The sequence below is a fragment of a genome, unplaced genomic scaffold (assembly GCF_019419815.1).
Source record: "Pyrus x bretschneideri cultivar Hongxiangsu unplaced genomic scaffold, Pyrus_bretschneideri_v1 Contig5, whole genome shotgun sequence".
Classification (NCBI taxonomy): domain Eukaryota; kingdom Viridiplantae; phylum Streptophyta; class Magnoliopsida; order Rosales; family Rosaceae; genus Pyrus; species Pyrus x bretschneideri.
Window position 1 is genome coordinate 11,020,327 of NW_025999787.1, and position 27,240 is coordinate 11,047,566.

The window sequence follows — 27,240 nt, forward strand, 5'->3', positions numbered from 1 at the left end:
GGTAAGTAGCATTCCTGTTTGTATTTGATTAGTAAGTACAACCATTTGGTAAGTACAACTATTTGACATTGTCATGTGGTGATATTATACTACACTGTAATGTCTCAAATTAAGGGGATGTAGTTAAATTAAGGTTTTAAATTTTTTCGAAAGTGATAAATTTAAGAGGATTCGTTAAATCATGAGAGAACTTGTATGAACTTTTATATGAATTTTCAAGGATTTGTATGGACTTTATTTATAAATTTTGATGGATTTGCAGAAGACCTTTTAATTTATCGAGATAATTACTTTTTTGGAATAACAGAGCATCATTGGAAAACTTTTTCTCTCACCCTCCCTCCACTGCCCTTGTCCCCATACCATGATTTCACAAACCATTGGAAAAAAATGTATGTTAGGAAGACTAAATTTATAAATTAAATTATGTGTCATTAATAATAAATAAGCACGTTAATCAACGCTTAAGTAATAATTCAATCATCAACATACATTAGTTAGTTTACAAACTTAGTTTAGAAATTTCTCCCTTGCATTACCCTAGGAAAAATTTCAACCCACAAAATGTTGTAGTAGATATTAAAATTCCCAAACAAAATAAAGCTTCGGTTTTGCCATTAACCAATTAGCTAGGTTTAAGAATAGATTTGATATTGCACATTGAACGTATTTCGTTAATTAAAATAACTTCTTTTATTTAGTTGGAGATGACTATTACCCTTGCACCATGGATAGGTTCGAACTCTGTCAATTCCTTAATCTAACATCAAATCTAAAAATCTATTGTTTGACAAAACGGAAAAAAAAAAAAAAAAAACATATGCTTCTCTTTTTTTTTTTTTTTTTGTTGGTTGCCAAAATAAGCTTCCTCTTTTAGATCTTGCTCCTTTCGCACTGAAGACACAAATTTAAATGGTATGTCTCGAAATATTAATATACTGACAAACCATTGCTTATGGGAAATAAAACTTGCATGAAACGACAACAAATCCGCATAATCACATAGAGAAACTTAGAACCATGAAACTGGGATATCGTTAATCTAGTCGAAACTCGAAAGAAGAAGCGAGATAGTTGAAATAAACCATGCAGGAGATACAAGATTGAAAGAGTGACTACAGGCACATTGAATAGAAAGAGAAGCAAATGGTAAAAAGGTGCCAAATTCCCAATCATCTCCTACCAACAGAGGAAGAGAAGCAATAGATCAAAGTCTTCATAAACTTCTGAATTATATTATCATCACTTCGCAGCTACATAAAAGCCGTCGTACCACCTTACCTGTTCTTTTCATCAGTAAGAAACTGCATCGGTCTTGTCGAGTAAGACGAGGCTCACAACATAAGATTCAGCATAATAATATTTATATCCCTGAATTCCAAGATTTTTTAATTGTTTGCTCACAAGGTCTAGAGAAACTAATTCATACCTATCATCATCGTCCCATAAAATAGTAATCGGAACCAACACTACATCACCACTCTTCCTGAACCATAATGGCCTGTAGAAAACTCGTCTTTGTGGACTTGGTAGACTTAGAGTTGTCAATTTGGTCCATGACTCTTCAATGCCATACTCTTTCATTTCCCATATATCCAGACAAAGCTCTCCGGTACTAGTAAACCAAGGCTGGAACAGAGCAATGGAATTTCCGTTGCCTGAAATAAACAATTGCGTGGTCCCTGGGATGCTGAAATTCTTTGGTGCCATTATCCTGCGAAATGAATCGCTTCCCACGTCAAACGCCAAAATGGAATATTCATAATCACCGTTTGTCAAAGGGCGCCATGCCTCAAAATGAATAGCCCCATTAACAAAAGCATGGGATTTTCTAGGACTCATAGATAAATGTGTGAAATCCAAAGAACGAGGATCACTCCATGAGCCTCCAGCTAGTGAATAAACCTCATAAAAAGTATTTGGATCTTTAAATTTCTTAGAGATAAGTCTCACAACCTTGTAGTCATTAGTCACGGCGTCAAAACCAAAACCAATACAAGCATAGTACCGGCCAATTGGCTCGAAGGACAGATGAGGCTTAGGAAGTGTCACTGACTTTCTTATAGACGGGTTGCATAACATGAATGTGAAACCTAAACGGTCGTTATCATCAGCAAGGAACACCAGGCCATTACAAATTCCATCCACGCGAAGAAATGTATTCATCTTGGGAACAATTGGAAACTCTAGCTTGCAGTACTCATCAAAAGCTTGGTTGTCATAATGCAAATTGTAATGCTCCTCCCTTGGCTCGTCTGCGCGAACATTGACGTCGCCGGAAAGAATAGCTCTAGGAACACAGTGGAGTAGGCAGAGGTGGGTGCAAAACTGGTTATTAAGAGAGATTGTACGGTTGAGGTGGGTGCGTATAAAGCTGGGATTTTTTATCATCGAGTTCCATGCCTTGCACACTGAGGTGCATCTGATCAAAGATTTAGGCCGTAGCCTACATAGTATATCATGTACGATTTCCTCAGGCAAGTTGTGAGCCATTATTTCAAAATTTGAACTCCCAGGCTGTAGATTTCATAGAGATAGAGTGAGTGAGGAAATAAATATACATAATTACAAAACAATAACCTAGATATAATTGAGAAGAAGAAACTAAAATTCAAGGGAATTGTTGTTATAACAAAACCTAAAACAGAAGAGAACTACAAAATCCTGCTCTTGAAAGAAAAAGAAGAAAAAAAAACTTTAGGAACTCACACTATTTAATCGAGCCGAAAATTGCAGTTGAGAAACCGAGTCTCGTTCTTGTGTTGTGTTCGAGAAGAACAGTGCTGGAAGCTAGGGTTTTGGGTACGTTAGATGAGCTTAATTCCTGCATCATCTATTTATAGGTTCATTTGGAAATTATTACCTAGTTTCCCGCGGTGGGAAAGAGATCCTGTCCGCATATCTCCCTCCTCCAAAGCCCAAGGATCAAGTGATCTGGGTCTTTGAAATTTGATGAAACGGTTAAAAATTATTAAAAATTTTAAAAGTTTTTACTAACTTATCTGTTTTTAACCGTTGGATCAAATTTCAAAGGCCGGAATTACTTGATCCTTGGGTTTTGGAGGGAGAGATCCAGAGGGATCTCTTTCCCTCACGGTGTTTAGCTTTCCTTTCCTAGTAGTGTCTCGTGGTGTTTAGTCATTTAGTACTACGGTCTAGTGGTATTCCTCATCGCTTATAAGTGAGAGGTCTTAAATTTAAGTATTACCAAAGACAAATTTGAACCATCTTATTGCTAACTCATTATGTGGCTAAGTCCACCCCGCTTAGTGTAGATAATATCATTTGTTCAAAAAAAAAAAAACATAAAAAAAAAATCCCTTCTTTCGTAACTTACGAAATATTTTTTGAAACATTATTTACCGATTAGGGACCATATAGTTAAATGTGCTTCGTTGATTCTAAAAGCATTTTTTGACTTTATGGAGAAGCACATGAAAGGTATTTCTTCAAGAAGATATTTAATAAAAACTTAGGTGCTAACAGTTGAATATCATAGTGCGAGACGAACAAACGAACAAACGGAATATGAAACTCTAATAAACGAAATTGCCAAGAATGTTACATGAACTAAAGAGACTACATCTTGATTGACTTGATAAAATAAACTAATACAATCATCACTATATATAATTATCTATTCTAAAATTGAGGAGCAATTGACTGTTCATTCGGCTACAGTCAATTGTTTGCCTCTTGATTTCATCTTATTTACAATAAAACCATGAGATTTGGGCTGGGTTTGAAGGGTATATATTTGAACTGAGAAGGGTAATTTTGTCCGGAGGGTTTAGGACGAATTACCCCTTTATTTCACCTTATTTGCAAGAAACCCATTATATGTGGACTAGGTTGGAAGGGCAATTTTGTCCTGTCGGTTTTGGCTAAATTTTGGGGTTGCCGTGTAGGGTTGCATTGATGGTTTCGGGGAATTGAGGCTCTGACAGAGAGAGGAAGAAACAGAGAGAGAGAGATGCCGAGAGCGGAAGAAACAGAGAGAGAGAGAGAGAGAGAAAGAGAGAGAGATGCCGATGGGAAGACAGCGCAGGGGAGAGGTATGGGTGATGGATTTGAAAACTGGGAAAGTGGGTTTTGTCTTCTCGGTTTTGACTGAATTCGAGGGTTGTTGTGTACAGTTTCATTTGCTGTCCTTGAATGAGGGTTTCGGGGTGATGGAGACTCTGACAGAGAGTGGAAGAAAGAGATAGAGAGAGAGAGAGAGAGAGAGAGAGAGATGACGATGGAAAGAGAGCGAAGGGGAAGGTATGAGTCATGGATTTCAGAAGTGGGAGAGTGGGGATGGTCAGAGAAAACCATACGGGTTATCCGGATCTACCGCTGCATGCTTGGATTTCGAAAGATAAGTGCTTTTTAAATTTTTTTTTTTCTATCAGCTTAGAAAGATAAGTGATTTCGAAAGATAAGTGGATTATTTTCGAATTTTTTAGTGTGTTAGGTCAGATTTTGAGGGAATCATCAGAGATATTAATTTCCCTTATTAGTTTGCTTTTCTCTCATTTTGCACATTCATCTCTCTGTTTGCCTGTTTGTTCTCTGTCTTAAGGTCGGTTCTTTTTTTTTTTTTTTTTTTTTGGGGTTTTTTGTATGGCTTTTTTTTTTCTTTTTGTTTTCCAAGTTATAGATCTAATGCTCTTTTGTATATCAATCTTGGTTTTGTTTTTCTTGGAAAATTGTTTTTATCTGATTGTGGATTCGTGGGTTTTAATTTCTATGGTTTGTTACAGGTTGCAAAGCAAGAGGTTCTCACCTCAAGATTCAGTTTAAGGTACTGTTATTATTATTTTTAGTTCTTAGAATTTAATGTTTCGAACTAATATGATGATTTGGTTGTGAAATGTGGGATTTGTGTTCGGCTTCTGTTGCGTATGTGATGTGAGAATTACTTGACACTCAAATTAAACCCTCGTTTGACAATTGTAGTAGAATGGATAAGTGAGGGATCGTTCTAGACCGGAGATTAGGAGGGCTTGCTAAAACCTTTTAAATTGACTTAAAAACATAAAAACTCAATATAAAACACTATTTAATGCTCGAAGAAAGCAAAACTAAAAATAAGAAAGATTAAGACTAAGACTTCAACGAAATAGGGGGGAATTGGATTTGGACGAATTTAAACTAAAATGGATACTTGGAAACAAAACAAATTGTAAATATGGATAGATTGTAAACAAGTGTTGTGAAATTAGATGGTTGGTGAATTAGCTAGAGGTTCTTTCTCCACACATGATATTTATGCATATGAATCAATTTCCAATTATTCCTTCATTGAATTATGAACGACAATGCCCCACATTAACCGTGACATCACTAGTTAACCCTCAGATTTTCCTTATATTATTGGATTGGATGGCATCATTCGACAACCCAAAATATTCTCAAAAGTTCCCTACATGTCATCATAATAGAGATACAATCGAAGATCATTAAGAATAATGAAAACCATAAGCATTGACAAAGCATTTGCAACTATGACATCATGTTACTCATGCTAAGAATTAAACTTAACGCGATCGTGACAAGCGACCTTCACTACTTTCAAGTATAAGTTAGTAACGATTATGTGAAACCTTCTTAAACTTTAGCCACATATTCATGCATGCTAATTAAGTGTCGACCCTCAATCAACAAACACAAATAAGTTAATCATCAAATAGTTAAGCCAATTGCATTCACGAATCAAGAGTTCATAACCGGAATTCATCAATTCATATTACATAAATAATCATGGTATTGAAATCACCCCTAGCCAAAAAGGGTTTAGTTCCTCATAACTTTGAAATCAAAGAAACACCTAAACATTCCAACAACTCAAACTTGAATTGTATGAACGTTTAGGCACTCTTCTCTTCCATTCCTCATATTACAAAACAAAGAGAATTGAATTTAAACATTGAAATCAAAGAAACGCGTAAACATTCCAACAACTCAAACGTGAATTGTATGAACGTTTAGGCCCTCTTATCTTCCTCTTTATTGTGGCACAAGGACTAAGGGATGTTGTTGGTGTGTTGAATGGATTGGGGGATTATGGAAATGGAAGAAATGGAGGAGAAATGGAAGGGAAAATGGAGAGAAACTCACGGCTAGGGAGAAGATGGAAGTGTTTGTGGTGTGTTGTGTATGAAATGAGATGATTTTTGAATGAATGAATGCAAGGGTATTTATAGGAGGAGTGGAGATGTATATGGCTATTTGTTTAAGGTGTTTGTGGTTGCAATGATGAAGAATTGCATGTGGAAATAAAAGGGAAAATGTGGTGAAATGATGAAGTAGGAAGGTGGAAATGCATGTGAGATGTTGGAAAGGAAATGGGAATATGAGTAGGCCATGGCATGGGAGTTGTTTTGTTGGTGTAAATGTGCCATGGTTGCAATGATGAAGAATAAAGGGTGCATGTGGGGTGGAATTGAATGAATGCAAAGTGAATGAATAATGAAATGAGTTAAAGAGGGAGAATGTGGTGAAATGATGAAGTAGGAAGGTGGAAATGCATGTGACTTGTTTGTGGAATAAAGAATGAATGGTGGAATGATGAAGAGTTGCATAAAGAATGCATGTAGGGTTAGCTAGGTTGGCTTTGTTTGGGTGCATGTGTGTTAATGGTGGTTTTGCATGTGAATTGATGGATTGTTTTTGATGGAATGGATGGTTCTTTGCATGGCTTTTGAAGTGATTGTGGGCTTTGGAATTGGAAGGAAATGCATGGCCTTGGGGTTGGTTTAAGAGAGAATGGGCTAGGCCCTTTGTTTTATGTCCAAAATGAATACAAGGCCTTCAAATTCGTCCAACACTTTGGCTCCAATCATATGCTATCCATTCCAAGCCCAATTTTGCTCCAAAATGCTCCAAAATGCATCTTTTTGCTTCCTTAGCCATATGAACCTAAAAACACACGAAAATGGCTTAAACTACTAAAACAACTATGAATTAACAACATAGATGCACGAAAACAAGCTAAGTAAGTCGCCTAAATATGCTCCTATCAATATGTGATTTGCTTTAGTTTGGTTTTTGATTGGATAATATTTTGATTTGCTTTAAGAGTTCTGATCTTCCACTATAATTGTGATTTGATTTATGAACTGATATTCACACATTTGAAACTGATGTGCAGACCATCATGAGGATCACCACACCCATGATCATGTTCATGATCCTGGTGTTTCTTCTGTCAGCATAGTTTGTGAAGGGAACTTAGAACTTGAAAAGGTAGGATCTCTGTTTTGTCGTATTTTGCAATATATTTGATAATTTCTTCTGTGTCTTCCATGTGGACCTGTTGCCTTTGAATGAGACAAGTACATATTTGAGGGCCAGTTGTATCCAGAGTCTTTGTCCAGGCATGTATGAAAGAAAACCTGACAAAGACTACTGATTTCGTTTTTATTTTTTCAGGCTAACGTATGGCTTGGTACACTGTTGTTGAAACGAAGTGAGGACATATATCGTATGAAAGGTCTTCTATCAGTTCAAGGAATGAAAAAGAGATTTGTCTTCCAGGTGAGAAACTTGCTGCTAATGGACATTGACATCTTTTTTATGTTAATGGATTTTTGGATCGTGTCTTTACTTTCTGATAGAGAAGTTTGATTTTAGCTTATTTGTTTCTACGGATTAATGCATTCAAAATATTATTTTGTATGATTTTTTACATACGTTTGTGGATGAAGGGTTTAGGTGCTCTGAAAATGCCCACCCTTATTTTTTTTACACCAAGTGTATATGGCAACCCAGGCATTCCAACTTGCTCAGGTACTTCAATCTTTTCAGTTTTTGGTAATTTTTGCCCCTGTTTGGTTGCTGGGAAGGAGAGGGAAAATAAGGGAAATCATCAAAGTTGATACATATCATTTGTTTTTAGTCACATTGATTTTTATTGTGAGAAATTATGTGATTATTTTTTTATAATTACCTGTGGAATTGAATAGTATTAGCTAAAGCTCTCCCACTGCTCAGTTGTATCTATATTAAGAAATTGCTGAGTAGATGCACTACAAAAGTCAAATTCCCTCCTTCTGTATATTTGCAGTTGTTTTTCCGTGTAAATCTTCTCTTGCAAAGAAATTCAAAGGCCTCTAATTGTATTCATGGACTATAACTGTAATTATACAATGTACATTATTATTTAAATATAAAAAGGTATAATTTATATATAGTCAATTTAGACTCATTAAAACATACAATCTTTAAATACAAAAGTAAATTTGAAAGAAGTTGAAGTAATATATGAATGCTATGCGATTTATTATGTTCAAAATTGAAATTGGAATCATGCTGTTCTTTGATATGAATGAAGTGTGGTGTTCTCCTTCAAAAAGTTGAAATTAGGTCTCTCCATCCCCTTAATTTCATTTTCTATTAGCAAAGAACTGGGATACCAATGTACTTATGTGTATTGTTTCAATTTCTATGTTTGCTAATCTTTTCCCAGGGAAATACTTCATTTAAGGAAAAGCCTGAAATAATGTTGTCAAGTGCTATACTGAAGCTATCAGATTGAACATGATGTGTGCAACTTAGATTGCAACCATGCAATTGCTTACTTGGAGGTAATAGTCATTCTATTGCATGCATATCTTTATAATCTTTGTTTTTTATAACTATTGGTGAAAGCACTGCAGACCAAATCATGTTATATATGCTTATTGTAAACAGTTATGTTTGTAAATTTGAAGCTCAAATTAACATAATTTTCTCCCCTGTTTGACCACGCATTTATGAATGTTGGATTAAAATGTGTTTATTTTTGGGAAGAAATGAGACGGTTGGTTTGAGTTTTAGAAGCCTTTGTTTTTCTGCCTTTTATGGCAATGAAAAAAAAGGGGGAAAACATTGGTCTTAATTGTAATTTCCAATTCTTTACGTTGTTAGTAGTTAAAATTAGGGGAATGGCTATTAATATAATTTTTGGTGTATTTCAAGTTTCTAATTCACAAACTGAGTGAAGGTCACAATAAGTATTAGTCACTACGAGAGTGTTGGACTATCCTCATTCTGGAACCAGGTTTAAGAGGCCCCTGACAATGACATTGAAACGGGTATATAACCCTCTTCTTTTCGTCTTTTAGTCTTTCGCTTACTCGAGCATATGCTGTCATTTAAAATTAGTGGTATGGTTAATGTACCTGCAGTATCAGTAGTTCCTCTCTTTTTAATAGAGTGATTCCCTTTCTTGGGCATGTAAAATCTTGGTGTCTGTAAATATACACATCACATGACTTTTAACACAAGTCTTGCTTCTATCATTTGATGTTACAGTGGGTAAGCTCTGAATTTAATGAATTGTTCAACTTTGAATTTAATGAATTGTGGTGTTTTATCTTCTGAATTTCTAACCTATTAATATTGGAAGACCTAAAAGATTATTCCAATGTATTGTTTCTGGATTTATTCAAATTAGTAGTGAAATGATGGTATTTATAAATTTTAATTTTTTTTTTCTATGATTTACATGTTGATGCAGATTTATTCTCTACGATTCTTTGGTTAGGGTAAGCATTTTGGTGAGCTTTGATTTTGTGAGGGTAAGCTCTTAATCTTTCCTCTATCGTTTTGCAGTTCATCCTATTGTTTTAATTTAGAGCTATTTTAATGCTTTTATGTTTGTTGTTCCGTGCTGGGAAATTGGAAAGCTCTGGAAACAATATAGTTCTTGAGCTAATGTGAAGATGTTGGGTTGAACATTGTGCTGTGAAGATATTGGGTTTAATATTTGATTCCGTTTTTCATTTTGCACTTACAAAAACAGAGGATTGTGGTTAATTATTGTGATGTGAAGCTTCTATTTGATGTCGACTTAATGAGTAGCAATGTAAATTAAACTACGTATTTTATGGATCAATTCACATATCTCTTGCTTTTTCTTTCATTTGGAGATAATTGTGTAAATGTGTGGTTTTGTGAGCGTTACTCATGTAAAACATGCGTTCTCTAAATTGTTACATTTAAGAATGCGATTATATCGCTGTAGCATTTTCAGTTAAATTTTCTATGAATATTATTCATGATTTGAAAACCCGCAGCAAAGCGCGGGCAGTCCTGCTAGTGAAAACTAAAGCAAAACCCTAATTCTTGACGGGAAAGAAACTCTAATATCCTTGGCCCATAAGAAAACCATAAATAATAATAAAATAATAACTAATTTCCAACACCACCTTCAATCTCATGGCGGTACACATCATGAGTTTGCCAACAAGCAGATGCGGATGCAAGCTCCGTTAGGCAAACACGACAAGGCAAGCTCCTTTAGGCGGACACAACAAGACAAGCGATTCAAACGAGCAAACGAACAATCCAAGAAAGCAGGCGAGCGAACAAGCAATTCTAGCAATCAACAAATTCTGCAACCAAACGTTGGGAGTATGGATTTCGTCACTAAACGGACTAGATTCCTATATCCCAACTGCAGCAACCAACGAATAAAACAAAACTTATCACTTGGGTGATAGCCAAGCAAACTTCATTCTGAATTCAAATCAACCAATACAAGCCCAACAGTACCCATTCTTAGGTCTACCATGTGGGCCTCTAAACAAATCAGGCCCAACATTAGCTTCAATCAACGAAGGCCCAAGCTTCAACTCCATTCTCTCTTTCTTTGATTCACGGTAGCAAACTAGATGCAAAAACAAGTGCAGACCAACACTCCGAACTCAAACTCTGAGTTGTGTTTGCAGTCTTTTCAGCGAGGACGCAATAGACAGCGGTTTCACTGTTCAAGAAACAGTAGTCGTGGCCTGGGTAGGTGGACAGGATGATGGGTGCGGCAGAGAACGGGTGGGGATGTCACGGTGCAGGTATGGTGCAGCGGGATGGTGAAGGTCTGGTGCAATGGTCAAGTGGCGACAAGGCAGAAGTTGGTCAGGCAGCAGCGGCAGGTCGTGGTGGTTTGTGTTCCTGATTCAGGCAAGCAAGAAAACATGCAGGGAACAGACATGCTAGACACAATTAGCGGCGGTGAGATTGTCGGGACGGTAGCGGCGGTGGATGGTTCTGCAGATCAGCACGCGTGGATGGTGATGCGGGTTCGTGGCGGTTGTTCTGAGTGTAGAAGAAGACGATGACGTAGTGCTGCAAACAGATTCAAATTTTTTGTTCTCTCCCTTTTTTTAAGCAACAAAACCCTAACTAGGGCACAATGACAAACCACAACGAAGAAGAGGAACGTGACAAGACAAACTAGCTACCAAGAATAGATTCAACCTAGAAGGATCAAACTTGCTCTGATACCAAGTTGAATATCGGACTGTGAGACAAACAACGAACAAACTGATCGAACATGAAACTTTAATAAATAGAATTGCCAAGAATGTTACATGAACTAAAGAGACTACATCTTGACTGACTTGATAAAATAAACCAATACAATCACTACTATATATAGTGAAAACTAAAGCAAAACCCTAATTCTTGACAGCAAGAAACTCTACTATCCTTAGCCCCCAAGAAAACCATAAACAATAATAAAATAATAACTAATTTTCCAACACTAACTACACCCTTCGTATTTATCGTGAATCGTGATTTTTAAAATCGATTACAAACCTTCATTTTTTTTTACATTGCACGCCAAAGTTCTGAATATCAATTTATTTTTATTGTCCTATGGACCTAGTAAATTGATGATCAAAGCAGATATGGAACACGATTTTTATGATAGATTGAAGCAACACTTGTACCATTGTGACCAAATTGTGCGACTGTTTGTCCTTTCAAGAGAACTTGAAGCTCCTCAATGACTATTCTTGGTCTATGTGGAGGTCTTGTGGTCGTCACGTCATTAATTTAACTAAGAAACTAAAGGTCAAACATCCATAAGGCATAAAAAGTCCCATGTTTTCAAGCCATTGATAATACCTTTTGTAGTACTATTACACTTACAGAAGGAAAGAGTAGTGTGATGAAAGAGATGAAAATATTCGAGCTATGAAACTAAGATATGAAAATTTTTCTCAGCTGTCGAAGGGGCGATCTTCACAAGTAAGGACATCAAGATGAAACTCGAAATTACAGATAGTTAAATAAGAAAGGTACCAAATATCAAACATCTCCAAGCAAACAGAAAGGTACACTTTCATAAAAAATCTTGATATACTTTGGAACAATATAACATTAGAAGCAGAAGGGCTAGCACTACAGAGCTACAAAGAAGGCATCGTAAAAGTCTTGACGGTTATCTGCTCTACCTGCATGGAGGACGAATGAACACAATTACGCTTCAGGGAGCTGTGCTTAACGGTGGACGATAACCAATGTTCAATGCAGGTATATCAAAAATGTAAATAATTTGCAAAGACAAACATGCTACTATCAACCAAGTATTACTAGGGTGGGTTCGGTACGGTTACCGTAACAATTACCATATCAAATTTTTGGTTTGACAAACTATATACCATTACCGTGCCAAAATTTTAGTATTCCAAATAGTTCGGTTGACATGATATGACAATGGTAATTACTACTTTGTTTTGGCTCACTTTTTTTTTTACCAAATAAATCTGATTTTTTTTTTTAATTGAATGGTTCGATGTCCATTTCATGAGCGTAAAATGAGCAACCAATGCATAAAAAACTTTGTTAATCGAATGATCATATCATGTCACGCTCGGAACCTTGGAGGTATATGCATTTGAACAAGAAGAAAATGAAAACCAAAGAAAATCAATGCTATCACCTTACCTGTTGTTTTCCTCAGTAAGAAACTGCATCGTTAGTCTCGAGTAAGGCGAGGCTTTCTACATAAGGTTCAGCATGGTAATATACATATCCATGAATTCCAAGATTTTCAAATTTCTTGCTCACAAGATCTAGACAAACTAATTCATACCTGTCAGGCTGTCATCATCACCCCAACAAGCATCCGTCCGTACCAACACTAGATCACCACTCTTCCTAAACCATAGTGGCCTGTAGAAAACTTTTCCTTGTGGACCTGGTGGAGTTGGAGTTTTCAGTTTGATCCATGACTCTTCCATGCCATACTCTTTCATCACCCATATCTCAAGACAAGTATAACGAAGATTGGACAGAGCAATAGATTTCCCGTTGCCTGAAATAGACTAGTGTGCGGTCCCAGCTGGGCATCTGAAATTCTTCGGTGCCATTATCCTGCGAAATGAATCGGTTCCCACGTCAAATGCCAATATGAAATATTCAAAACCATGGTTTGTCAAGTGGCGCCATGCCTCAAAGTGAATAGCCCCATTAACAAAAGCAAGGGGTTTTCGAGGATTCATAACTAAACGTGCGAGATCCAAAGGACGAGGATCACTCCATGAGCCTCCAGCTAGCTAGTGAATAAACCTCATAAATAGTATTCATATCCTCACATAGATCGGTGATAAGTCTCACAACCTTGTAGTCATTAGTCACAGCATCAAAACCAAAACCAAAACCAATACAAGCATAGTACGGGTCAATTGTCTCGAAGGATAGACGAGGCTTAGGGAGTGTCACTGACTTTCTTATAGACGGGTTGCATAACATGAACGTGTAACCTAAACGGTCCGTATCATCAGTAAGGAACACCAGCCCATTACAAATTCCAACCACGCGAAGAAATTTATTCATCTTGGGAACAATTGGAAATTCTAGCTTGCAGTACTCATCAAAAGCATGGTTTTCATAGTGCAAATTGTAATGCTCCTCCCTTGGTTCGTCTGCGCAAATGTTGACGTTGCTGGAAAGAATAGCTCTAGGAACACAGTGGAGTAAGCGGAGTTCGGTGCCAAACTGGTTATTAAGAGAGATTGTACGGTTGACGTGGGTGCGTATAAAGCTAGGATTTTTGATCATGGAGTTCCATGGCTTGCACACTGAGGTGCACCTGATCAAAGATTTAGGTGGTAGTCTATATAGTATATCATGTACGATTTCCTCAGGCAAATTGTGAGACATTATTTCAAAATTTGAATTCTCAGGCTGTAGATTTCATAGAGATAAGTGAGGAAATATATATAATTACAAAACAATAACCTAGATATAATTGAGAAGAAACTAAAATTCAAGGGAAGTGTTGTTATAACAAAACCTAAAACAGAAGAGAACTACAAAATCCTTCTCTTGAAAAAAAAAAAAAAAAAAAAAAAAAAAGAAGCAAAAGAAAAAAGAGACATTAGGAAACACAATATTTGTGGAGAAGGTTGATGTTCCATCATAAAACCAATTGGCAATATGGGAGTAGTCCAACCTGTTATAAGCCCATACAAGGTCCCTTCTCCCATCAATGTGGAATTCATTCTCAACACGCCCCCTCATGTGGCAAATTTTCAAGTCTATCACGTGGACAACACAACGAGGTGACGTGAAGCGCCTGTGGCCTTTTGGCTTTACATGTGAGACAGCCTACTCCGAGACCATGAAGAACATTGAGGTTCCATCATAAAACCAATTGGCAACAAGGGGAGTAGCAAAGATCAAACAGCTAGCTGTTTTAACAGTAGAGCAACCAAATATCCTTGCATTAGGTTTGCTTTGGAAACTATTACGTTAAATGTAATTGAAATGCAGTAGAGATCAAAGCAACTGTTTTAACAGTAGAGCAACCAAATATCCAAATCCATCTGAAGGAACGAAGAAAAACACCATTGTTATAGGAAATAAGTTCTTCTAATAAAAACACCAGAAAAAGAAGAAAAGACTTTAGAAACTCACAAATTCGATGAGCCGAAAATTGGAATTAAGGAAGCGAGCCTTGTCCTTCTGATAGAAATTATAATCTGATAATTATATTCATAGCACAAAGGTGTATAATCTCTATAAAACAGGAATACAATCAGAATTATATTACAATAATTATTCCTAAAGGCCTTCATCTTTCTGGGTTCTAGGGCGTTGCTTTCTGTAGGTGAGGGAAAGGCGTCGGCACAAACCCTAGTGGAAGGAAGATCCTGTGTATCTCCCTCTCTGTATTTATATGCCCGTTGGAGATTTAAAGGCCTTCATCTTGTGTTTATACAGGGATTAATGATAAACTTTACCGCTTTAATTTATCTAAATTCTACTTTGGCCCCCTATTTTGGAGGGTATCTTAGATGTATGGACCTTAAGCAGTCAATGTGGCGTCTTGGTTTAACGACACCAGTTTTGGCCTAATGGTACTAATTTCGGTTTGATAATACAATATCAAATATTAGTCTAACTTCATATAATATTATGTTATTGAACTAGAATGTCACACTAGATTTTGTTCATAGTGTCCAATTTAAGTGTATTTGACCATATAAAGTCAAACAGTCTAAAATAAACCGGACTGTAATAATTGATTTGGTGAAGCTTTGGCGAACTTATAAAATGGCTTTAAAGAACTAATCTGACCACTTTATTCTTTTTTATACAAGCAATATTAATATTTTAATTTGCCCTTAGAAAAGGAGAGAAGGTTTGAACTTCAGAGGTAGAGGCTAAAAGGAATAGGCCTTGACCATTATGTGAATATACCGCTTAAAGACTGACAACATATGTTTCTTTTAGTTTTAGATCTCTGTGTATTTTTGCTCACTATTATCAAGTATTAATAATGTTCATCATCCTACTTATTATCTACTATACAAATTTTGAAATTTAAACTCATCAAATAGTACAAAAATAGAGTGATGAGCATCACCATCAGTTGAGGGTGGTGAACAAAGATATTTTCAAGAGAAATACTAAAGAGACTCTTTCAAAGTAGGACTCTTTATGAACTCTCCGCCACTTCAAATTTTTTTGTACATTGTTTATGTTTATCATTTGAGGGTGGTGAAATATTTCAAGAGAAATGCTAAGAAGACTTTTTTAAAGTATGACTCTCCGCGACCTCATATTTTTTCTACAATGTTTTATCATGTTGACATTGTTGTAGGCCTATTTAATTGAGCTATCTAAGGGATAGAGAGAGAGGAGAGAAATTTAATTGTGAGGTGTGTGTTGTATCACCCCATTATAGTAGTATGATAGGTTAAATCCTTATCCTTTTAGGATTACAACTCTAATAGAAATTAGGCTACTAAAAGGAATATAAAAGATACTCCTAGATATACTAGGATTTACACAATCACATTTATATTCCAAATATGACTGCAACAGGCACGAAAATTGTGCTAAAAACATGAGGTGGTGGAGAGTCCCACTTTGAAAAGTCTCCTTAGCATTTCTCTATTTCCAATAGAATTTTGAAGTTATTGTAATTACAATCATAAAAACATGAGGTGGTGGAGAATCTCACTTTGAAGAGATTCTCCTTACTTTGGGCTTTGTTTGGAAACAACGAGAAAGAACTTCTATTCAATGGAAATGCAAATGGTAAAAAGGGGCCAAATTCCCAGTCATATCCTACCAAACAGAAAGAAGGGCAACAGATTCAAAGTCTTCATAAAACTTCTGAAGAACATTATGTCATCAGCTGGCAGCTACACAGAAGCCGTCATACCACCTTACCTGTTGTTTTCCTCAGTAAGAAACTGCATCGGTCTTGTCGAATAAGACGAGGCTCTCAACATAAGATTCAACATAGAAATGTCCATATCCATGAATTCCAAGACTTTTAAATCGCTTGCTCACAAGGTCTACACAAGCTAATTCATAACTTTTATCATCATACCAACAACCATCAATCGGTTCCAACACTACATCACCACTCTTCCTAGAACATGATGGCAAGTACCTAACTCCTCTTTGTGGACCTGCGGGACATAGAGTTGTCTTGGTCCACGACTCTTCCACGCCATACTCTTTCATCACCCATATATCAAGACAAGGCTCTCCAATATTACTGTAATAAGGCTTGGACAGAGCAATAGATTTCCCGTTACCTGAAATATACCAGTGCTCGCCACATGAGCTTCTCAAATTCTCTGGTGTCATTATCCTGCGAAATGAGTCGCTGCCCACGTCAAATGCCAAAATGAAATCTTCAAAACCACCATATGTCAAACGCTTGAATGCCTGCCAGTGAATCGCACCATTAACAAAAGTTGTTTGGCAAGTTCTTTTAAGTCCACTTATGTGATCCAAAGAACAAGGATCACTCCATGAGCCTGCCGCCAGTGAATAAACCTAATATAAAGCACTCGGATCATCCCATTGATCAACGGTAATAACCACAACCTTGTAGTCATTAGTCACAGCGTCAAAACCAAAACCAATACAATCATGATAACCGCGATATCCTTTGAAGGTATAATGAGGCTTAGGAAGGGTCACTAACTTTCTCGTAGAACTTTATTGCGCAGTTCGTCCTTGGGAACAATTGGAAATTCTAGTTTGCAGTACTCATCAAAAGCAAGGTTATCATAATGCAAATTGGAATGCTACTCCAATAACTCTTCTTCAATCTCACCATTGCTGTTGCTAAAATGTTTAACTACACGATCACAGTACACAAGGAGGAGGTGGGTGCCAAACTGGTTATTAAGATCGATTGTAAGGTTGAGGTGGGTGCGTATAAAGCTCGGATTTTTTATCATGGAGTTCCATGGCTTGCACACCGAGGTGCATATGATCAAAGATTTCGGCGGTAGTCTATATAGTAATCGTGTATGATTTCCTCAGGCAAATTGTGAGCCATTGTTTCAAAATTTCAATTCCCAGGCTGCAGATTTCATAGAGATAGACTGAGTGAGGAAATATATATAATTACGAAACAATAACCTAGCTATAATTGAGAAGAAGAAACTAAAATTCAAGGGAACCGTTGCTATAACAAAAACTAAAACAGAAGAGAACAACATAATCCTGCTCTTGAAAAACGAAGGGAAAAAAAAAAAAAAGACATGAACTCACAATATTTGATCGCTGAGCCGAAAATTGGAGTTGAGGAAACGGAGTCTCGTTCTTGTGTTAGAGAAGAAAACGTATTGGAAGCTAGGGTTTTGATTGCGTTGGATGAGCTTCCTGCATCATCTAATTAAATGGTTAAGTGCTTCTTCGATTCTAAAAGCATTTTTTTTAGCTTTATGGATCTTTATGGATAAGCACAAGAAAGGTATTTCTTGAATAAGATATGAAAAATTTTATTTGGACTCATGTAATATCTTTCTATACCCAATTTGTACATCCATATTATTATTAATTAAACTATCAATATCTCTTTAAACTCAAATTTAATACCTAAAATACCCTCACAAACCCAATTTAATATGTTAATTTATCTATAGACCCATTTAAAAGCTTGAATTGTAGGCTTCATCTTTACGCGCAAGTTTCATATTCTTTTTGTTTCCATATTATAATCTACGAGCCTCTTCCTGCCAGATAACACACGTGATAATTGATTCTTTTTTTTCTTTTTTTCATAAAAAAATTAGTAGTAAGTTGTCTTTTATTATCGTAGTGGAAATGTTAAGTTTTTGCATGACGGTTGAGTTTAAATTATGACGATGGTTAATCTAATATTTAATCTAACAAAATTTATCGTTTGTCAAAAAAAAAATTAGTAATTAATAATTTTAAATAGTTTTTGACCAAAAAAAAAAAACCAATAGCTACTTCTCTACGTGGGGCTTTTTTTTTAATTCCAAATTATTTTACTAATTTGCTCTTATTTAGTTAAATTATTCTTTTTAAAAGTTGTAAGAAAAGGGGCATTTTTTTATGTTACGAAGGTTTCACCAAATTTGTCATTTTACTTTCAAGGTACCCTTCAAAAAGTACTAAAAAAACGTTGTTATAATCCATATATAACCACTTTTTTGTTTTCTTTCAAACGTACATATTTGGTTACTTGAAACAACTATTAGCCGCTCTAAACGCAATGTCTAACAAGCCTTTACTAAGATTCGGTGTCGGACCGTGTGTTATACTTCCTTTACCAACCCTCCCTTTTCTCTTTATTTCAAATAAAATATCAATGAAAAATCAAGCATTTTAGCTCCACTTGCAAAAACTAATAAAGGTTTTAAGTGTCCAGCAATTTTTTTTTTTAGTGTATCGATATTTTTTACATTAAGAGGAGGGAGAGTTTGGTTAGGTCACACAATGGACAACCTAATTTGGCATTGAATTTGCCATCTGTTCGAACCTAAAACATTTCATTTCCAAATAAAGAGGAATACCATCAGATCATAGTACTGAATGACAAGTGTGCAACACATCTTTTAAGTACACATAACTTGAACTTCCTACACATAAGTCGACCAGTTGACCATGATATTGTTCCCTTTGCATTTTGAATTATCGAAAAATGGTTACAAACCCGACAAATCATTAGAAGACTTTTCAAGCAAGAGATGTCATTCTTCAGTATCCTAAACTCAAAAACTAACTTATGAACAACATTCAAGTCAAAAACCAAAACAATTGCGGATGAAACCAAACATCTCCACTCTATATATAGAAAAATCAAAACCCTTCCGAAAAAAAACTAAACTAAATCCAAATCCTCCATTTTTCCATGATAAATCCCAAGTACAAGCGATGTCGAAACGCGAAATTACAGATAGTTAAATAAGAAAGGTACCAAATCCCAAACACCTCCTAGGAAACAGAAGGGTACACTTCCATCAAATATTGAAAATCTTGATACAACTTGGAACAATTTAACATCAGAAGCAGCAAGGCTAGCACCACGCAGCTACAGAGAAGGCACCGTAAGAGTCTTGAAGGTTATCTGCCCCATTTTCTACCTGCATGGAGGACGAACAAATGTGCTTAACGGAGGACAATAACCAATGTTCAACGCAGATATGTACAAAATGTAAAAAAATATCCAAAGACGAACATGCTACTATCAAGCAGCAAGTATTACATGGCCTGCACCTTGAAAGGCAACAACGTAGAATGAAGTGTTCCTCGTGATTTCACGGGAAAATAACATTTATTAGAGTTATCACTCCTAGTATGTCCTGCTTTCATTAATTCTCCCACATTGGTGGTTTTTGAAGTATCATCAATCAGCAATTCGGTTCAATGTCCATATCATGAATGTAAAATAATTCAATGTCCATTCATGAATGTAAAATAAGCAACCAATTACAGGGCCATAATGATTCAAGCAACAAAAGCATAACAAACTTGGAGGTATATGCATTAGAACCAGAAAATGAAAACCAAAGAAAAACTAATGCTATCACCTTACCTGTTCTTTTCCTCAGTAAGAAACTGCATCAGTCTTGTCGAGTAAGACGAGGCTCTCAACATAAGATTCAGCATAGTAATATCTATATCCATGAATTCCAAGATTTGTATATTGCTTGCTCACAAGGTCTAAACAAACTAATTCATGCCTACTATCATCATTCACAAAACTTTCAGTCAGTACCAACACTACATCACCACTCTTCCTAAACCATAATGGTTGGTACAAAGATTGTCCTTCTGGACCTGGTGGACATAGTGTTATCAATTTGGTCCATGACTCTTCCACGCCATACTCTTTCATCACCCATATATCAAGACGAGGCTCTATAATTTCAGTATAATAAGAGAGGGACAGAGCAATAGATTTCCCGTAACCTGAAATACACAAATGCTCGCTGTATAACTTTCTGAAATCCTTTGGTGTCACTATACTGCGAAATGAGTCGCTGCCCACATCAAATGCCAAAATGAAACATTCAGAACCACCATTTGTCAAACGGCGCCATCCATCCCGGTGAATAGCACCATTAACAAAAGCAGTGGGTTTGCGAATATTGTCAAGTCCTAATACGTGATCCAAAGAACAAGGATCACTCCATGAGCCTCCAGCCAGTGAATAAACCTCATAAAAAGTACTCGGATCCTGATCCTCCCTATGATCAATGGTAATTCTCACAACCTTGTAGTCATTGGTTACAGCGTCAAAACCAAAACCCATACAATAATAATAACCGGGATCTCCTTTGAAGGTATAATGAGGCTTAGGAAGGGTCACTGACTTTCTCATAGACGGGTTGCATAAAATGAAGGTGTTACCTGAACAAACTTTATTATCAGCAAGAAGCACCAGCCCATTACAAACCCCGACCACGTCTAAAACTTTATTGTGCAGTTCTTCCCTGGGAGCAATTGGAAATTCTAGTTTGCAGTACTCATCAAAAGCAAGGTTGTCAGAATACAAATTGCATTGCTCCTCCAATAACTCAAGGTCACCATGGCGGAATCTAGACCGTTTAACTATACGAGCACAGTACACAAGGCGGAGGTGGGTGCCAAACTGGTTATTAAGATCGATTGTACGGTTGAGGTGGGTGCGTATAAAGCTGGGATTTTTTATCATGGAGTTCCATGACTTGCACACTGAGGTGCACCTGATCAATGTTTTAGGAGGTAATCTAAACAGGATATCAAGTATGATTTCCTCAGGAAAATTGTGAACCATTGGTTCAAACTTTGAATTCCCAGGCTGCAATTTCCATCTGAACATTCGTATCAAGAACTAAAAAAATTTAAAACTTGCATATAAAATCAAAAACCCATCTGAAAAAAAAAACGAACACTAAACCCAAATCCTCATTTTTTTTATATAGGATAAATAATAAACCCCAGAAAAAAAGAAATTAAAAAAGCAAGGTTCAGGAACTCACAGCATTCGATGAGCCGACCGAAAACGCAGCTGAGGAAGCGAGTCTCGGTCGAGCGAGGGCTTTTGCTTGATTAGAAACAAAATCTGAAAGAGAGGGGAAGGGAGGGAGAGAGAAAAAGAGCAACGACACGACGTCGTTTTCGGCTATTTATTTAATTGCTAATTTAAAACTTGAATTATGGGCTCTGCTACATGACCCACTTTATGTTTTCAAAACTGGTCCGGCGCAGGACGAACCCACGCATAGTTCACATCGCACTATTCACATTTGCTTTGAATTCGCAATAGGTGTCAGCTTGTTCCTCTAAAGATAGCGGTAGAAATCTCTTACGATGTTGGCATGTGAGATCCCACATCGTCAAAGGAGAGAAGGTGATGTGCTTTATATGTATATATCCACCTTCCTATAAGACATGTTTTGGGTGGAAATCCAAGAACAAATCCGTGAGTGCATACTCCAAAGTAGACAATATCTTACTGTACGGATTGGATGTGATATGAATGCAATTAGCATACTTTTACGTGGCAAGTATTAGAAAGTGAACCTCAACACCTAGCATGTTAATGTAGCTACTTTATTACATCACTTGTGTGCCTTCGTTAGGTAATGAGCGTGGATTTTTCTTTGGCAGTGATTTGAGACTAAGGTTGAGATATTTCGTAGTAGAATCCTATATCGTTTGACTCATTTGTATTGCAGGGTACCTTATTATTGATTATTATCTTATTTTTTTGGGTCATCTTGAAGGTTTATATTTTACGCGCAAGGTACTCCAATCTTAAATTCATATGAGTTCTTTACGTATCGTTGAAGTACTAAATATGTGGACATCTAACAACTATAGACAAATAGCAAATAATCTCTGCTCGAGATCATTTTAAATTGGTTAACCATAGACTAGTTGGTCATGATATTGTCCCCTTTGCATGTTGCATTGTTGAAAAATGGTTACAAACCCGACAAATCATTAGAAGAATATTCAGACAAGAGATGTCATTGTTACAGTATCCTAAATTGATCACGCACTCCCAATCATCTCCTACCAAACAGAAAAGTGCAAATTCATCAAAGATTACAAGTCTTCGTAAACTTCTGAAGAAAAGGTACCAAAATCCCAAACGATCTCCTAGCAAACAGAAAGGTACGGTTTCATGAAAGATTGAAAATCTTGATACACTTTGGAACAATTTAACATCAGGAGCAGCAAGGCTAGCACTACGCAGCTACAGAGAAGGCATCGTAATGAAGGTTATCTGCCCCATTTTCTACCCGCATGGAGGACGAATGAATGATGTTAACAATTACATGGTACCTCCAAGCAAGTGTATTACATGGTCTGCACCTTGAAAGGCAACAACGTAGAATGATGAGTTGCTCGTGATTTCACGGGCAAATAACATTTACTAGAGTTATCACTACTCGTATGTCCTGCTTTCATTAATTCTCCCACATTGGTGGTTTTTGAAGAATCATCAATCACCACTTCGGTTCAATGTCCATTTCATGAATGTGAAATAAACAACCAATTACAGGGCCATAATTAATAATTCAGGCAACAAATCCATAACAAACTTTGTTCCGACGCCAGAATCTTACGGTCATATCAAGTCAGTCAGTTGGGACCTTAGAGGTATATGCATAAGAATAAGAAAATGAAAACCAAAGAAAAATCAATGCTATCACCTTACCTGTTCTTCTCAGTAAGAAACTGCATCGGTCTTGTCAAGTAAGATGAGGCTCTCAACATAAGATTCGGCATAGTAATATCTATATCCATGAATTCCAAGATTTTTAGATTGCATGCTCACAAGGTCTAGACAAATTAATTCATGCCTACCAGTATAACCATCAGTCGGTACCAACACTAGATCACCACTCTTCCTAATACATAATGGCCTGTAGCAAAGTCCTGTTTGCGGACCTTTTGGACGTAGAGTTGTCAATTTGGTCCATGACTCTTCCATGCCACACTCTTTCATCAACCATATATCAACACAATGCTCTCCAATATTAGTATAATAAAGCTTGGACAGAGCAATAGATTTCCCGTAACCTGAAATATAAAAGTCCTCGCCGCTTGAGCTTCTAAAATTCTCTGGAGTCATTATCCTGCGAAATGTGTCACTGCCCACGTCAAATGCCAAAATGAAATATTTAGAATCACTATTTGTCGAACGGTGGTATGCCTTCCAGTGAATAGCACCATTAACAAAAACGGGCATGCAAGTTCTTTTAAGTCCGTTTACGTGATCCAAAGAACAAGGATCACTCCATGAGCCTCCAGCCAGTGAATAAACCTCATAAAAAGCACTCGGATTGGGCCATTGTTCAAAGGTAATTCTCACAACCTTATAGTCAGTAGTCACAGGGTCAAAACCAAAACCAATACAATCATAATAACCGCGAACTCCTTTGAAGGTATAATGAGGCTTGGGAAGGGTCACTGACTTTCTCGTAGACGGGTTGCATAACATGACGGTGTTACCTGAAAAATATATACAATCCGTAAGAAGCACCAGCCCATTACAAACGCCGACCACCTTTAAAACTTTATTGCCCGCTTCTTCCTTGGGAACAATTGGAAATTCTAGTTTGCAGTACTCATCAAAAGCAAGGTTATCATAATGCAAATTGCAATGCTCCAATAACTCAAGGTCACCATGGCAGAATCCAGACTGTTTATCTATACGAGTACAGCACACAAGGAGGAGGTGGGTGCCAAACTGGTTGTTAAGATCGATTGTACGGTTGAGGTGGGTGCGTATAAAGCTCGGATTTTTTATCATGGAGTTCCATGGCTTGCACACCGAGGTGCATAGGATCAAAAGATTTCAGCGGTAGTCTATATAGTATATCTTGCATGATTTGCTCAGGCAAATTGTCAGCCATTGTTTCAAAATTTGAATTCCCAGGCTGCAGATTCGATAGAGATCGAGTGAGTGAGGAAATATATATAATTACAAACAATAACCTAGCTATATAATTGAGAAGAAGAAACTAAAATTCAGGGGAACTGTTGCTATAACAAAAACTAAAACAGAAGAGAACAAACAAAATCCTGCTCTCGAAAAAGAAGACGACGATAAAAGATATTAAGAACTCACAAGATTTGATCGATGAGCCAAAAATTGGAGTTGAGAAAACGGAGTCTCGCTCTTGTGTTGCGTTAGAGAAGAAAGCGTGTTGGATGCTAGGGTTTGATTGCGTTGGATGAGCTTCATGCATCATCTATTTATAGGTTCGCTTTTGAAATTATTACCTCTCCTCAAGTAAAAGTACCAGAGTCGCATTCTAACGAGGACATCCCTTCTTTTGTTACTCTTTCTTGCTTAAATGTTACGTTAAATATTAAGTAATATTGTTTTTTAAAACATTATTATTGTTGTGGCCTATATTTAATTGACAAGGAGAGGGGGCCGGCCGGCCAGGAGGGAAAATAGATGTGTTTGTAGGGTTGTGTAGAGGAATGTGTGTGTTATCTCCTGCGCAGTGCCTTTATTTGTAGTAATAAGATGGAAGAAATCCTTCATCCCAAAGGAATACAAGTCCATATAGGAAAGGATAATTAGAATCAAATATAATATAGGATTTATACAATTACACTTAAACAAGAAGTTTACAACAATTATACTGATTAGGGACTAATTTAATCTCATGTTGCGAATTCAATACCAAATTAGGTTGCCCATTATGTGGCTTGGCCAAACTCTCCCCTCCCCTTAGTGATATTGTTGTACTAAAAAAAACATTTGTTTAGCTTTATGGATAAGCACAAGAAAGGTAATTCTTGGAGAAGATAATTAATCAAAACTTTAGGGCTAATTACACCCTTCATATTTATGGTGATTTTTAAAACAGGTCACAAACTTTTAATTTTTTGCACACCAAGGTTTTGAAATCCTATCAATTTAATTTTATCGTCTATTAAACCTTCTAGGCCTCCAGTAGATTGATGGTCAAGCAGATGTAAACGTCTATCATCTCTATGCGAATTTTGACCTTAGCTTTGTGTTTTGATTGGTATTAGCAAAAGCTCGCTCTACTTAATAATAACTGTATTACTCAACATGCTTACTAGCTGTAGTTCTTACTAATATATAAATTTAGTTCATTTAGAGTTTTAAACTGAGTACACTAGGAGAACAGTAGTTTCCTCTTTTCTCCTTTTTACGAACACATAATGATCAGCATTGCTTCTCAAGAAACCCTCGATTTTGACAGAATGCTTTGCATAGCCACACTTGGACCATTGTGACCAAAGTGTGCAACCGTTTGCCGTTCCGAGAGAACTTGAAGATTCGTAATGACTATTTTTGGTCCATGTGGTGCAAATTACTTCCACATCGATCCATAAACAGGTCTCGTGGTTGTCAAGTCATCAATTTAACGAAGAAACCGAAGGTCAAACATCAATAAGGCATAAACAAGTACAGAAGGAGGAGATGGGTGTCAAACTGGTTATTAGGATCGATTGTACGGCTGAGGTGGGTGCGTATAAAACTGGGATTTTTGATCATGGAGTTCCATGGCTTGCACACTGAGGTGCATCTGATCAATGATTTAGGAGGTAATCTAAACAGGATATCATGTATGATTTCGTCAGGAAAATTGTGAGCCATTGCTTCAAACTTTGAATTCCCAGGCTGCAATTTCCATCTGATCAAAGCAACTGTTTTAACAGCAGAGCAACATTCATATCAAAAAAATAAAAAACCCATCTGAAAAAACGAACACTAAATCCAAATCCTCAATTGTTATAGGACAAATTATTAAGATAATTTAATATCAGAGCAATTTCCATCTCATCGAAGCAACTGTTTTAACAGCAGAGCAACATTCATATCAAAAACTAAAAAAATTGCAGATGAAACCAAACATCTCCACTCTATATACGAGAAAAATCAAAACCCATCTGAAAAAACTAAAACTAAATCCAAATCCTCCATTTTTACAGGATAAATTATCTTAAAAACCCCCCAAAAAGGAAAATTTTAAATGAAAAAAAAATTCAGGAACTCACAAAATTCGATGAGCAGAAAAATGGAGCCGAGGAGCGAGTCACGTTGTTGTGCTCCGTTGGCGGACGCTTTCAAGGTTCTATGGCATCGATTTCTGTCGGTAATTGTTATTGTGGTGAGAGAAAGGCATCGGCAAAAACCCTAATGGTTCAGGACTCCATTTATATGGCCGTTGCATATTAAATTTAAAAAGCTTCATCTCGGGTTTAAACAGGGTTTATTGATTTCATTTTGGGGGCTATAACTAATTTATAATTGACACCTCATTTTGGAGAGCAACTTAGATGGATCGGCAAACTATCAATATGGCGTCTCAGTATAGCAACAGAACGAGCTGTACATAAATTAATTTTACTTTATATAACATTGTGTTAATAAATCAGAACGTCATCGTAGCGGTGTATCCAATTCATCTAAGTTATGCTCTTCTCTTTGTCTCGTAAGACTTTCATAAAAGTTTTCGACCCAAAAGACTAATACATTGTGATAATTGGAGGTGAACGACAATCCACCAAATTGTCCAAACCAATTGATTCGTTTGAACTGGCTTAAAAAGAATTACGTTGACAACTTTTTCTTCTTATACAATCGATATTATTATTTTAATTTAGACTAGAAAAATAGGAGAATCTTTGAGGTTGAGAGGCAGTGGCTGAAAGAAGAAGCCCTAAAATAACTGAAGATGTTAGATTTGAAGTTTGAGAGAATTTTTAAGTTAC

At 36.5% G+C, this 27,240-nt stretch overlaps 3 protein-coding genes, 1 long non-coding RNA gene and 2 pseudogenes across 8 annotated transcripts; 1 reads left to right on the forward strand and 5 right to left on the reverse strand.

Moving 5' to 3' along the window:
- Positions 1-1,293: 1,293 nt before the first annotated feature.
- On the reverse strand, positions 1,294-2,493 carry LOC125470303 (F-box protein CPR1-like). Its single transcript, XM_048569161.1, has one exon. The coding sequence runs from the start codon at positions 2,491-2,493 to the stop codon at positions 1,294-1,296; it is 1,200 nt and encodes a 399-aa protein (XP_048425118.1).
- Positions 2,494-4,739: 2,246 nt separating this feature from the next.
- On the forward strand, positions 4,740-10,088 carry LOC103928690. Of its 4 annotated transcripts, none has more exons than XR_007252741.1 (7): positions 4,740-4,786; positions 7,136-7,230; positions 7,417-7,521; positions 7,692-7,773; positions 8,453-8,570; positions 9,485-9,545; positions 10,044-10,088. It is a non-coding gene; the product is annotated as an uncharacterized LOC103928690 (long non-coding RNA). The 4 variants fall into 4 exon arrangements; XR_007252742.1 differs by lacking the exons at positions 9,485-9,545; positions 10,044-10,088 and adding exons at positions 8,944-9,059; positions 9,153-9,433; XR_007252740.1 differs by having other exon boundaries at positions 4,742-4,786; positions 7,389-7,521; positions 10,044-10,076.
- A 2,623-nt stretch (positions 10,089-12,711) lies between these two features.
- On the reverse strand, positions 12,712-14,086 carry LOC125470282 (annotated as a pseudogene).
- Positions 14,087-16,362: 2,276 nt separating this feature from the next.
- On the reverse strand, positions 16,363-17,757 carry LOC125470227 (annotated as a pseudogene).
- Positions 17,758-19,416: 1,659 nt separating this feature from the next.
- Positions 19,417-21,626, reverse strand: LOC103939674 (F-box protein CPR1-like). 2 transcript variants are annotated; one of them, XM_009349784.2, is made up of 3 exons: positions 21,504-21,626; positions 20,075-21,335; positions 19,417-19,622 (listed from the first exon to the last, which is right to left on the reverse strand). In XM_009349784.2, exons 1-2 carry the CDS (start codon positions 21,506-21,508, stop codon positions 20,087-20,089), a joined length of 1,254 nt encoding a protein of 417 aa, XP_009348059.2. In that variant the 5' UTR covers positions 21,509-21,626; the 3' UTR covers positions 19,417-19,622; positions 20,075-20,086. The 2 variants fall into 2 exon arrangements, with proteins under 2 accessions (XP_009348059.2, XP_048425385.1); XM_048569428.1 differs by lacking the exon at positions 21,504-21,626 and having other exon boundaries at positions 20,075-21,425.
- A 1,574-nt stretch (positions 21,627-23,200) lies between these two features.
- Positions 23,201-26,172, reverse strand: LOC103939676 (F-box/kelch-repeat protein At3g06240-like). The gene is made up of 2 exons (XM_048569611.1): positions 26,053-26,172; positions 23,201-24,321 (listed from the first exon to the last, which is right to left on the reverse strand). The coding sequence occupies exons 1-2, from the start codon at positions 26,120-26,122 to the stop codon at positions 23,201-23,203; spliced, it is 1,191 nt and encodes a 396-aa protein (XP_048425568.1). The 5' UTR covers positions 26,123-26,172.
- Positions 26,173-27,240: the final 1,068 nt, after the last annotated feature.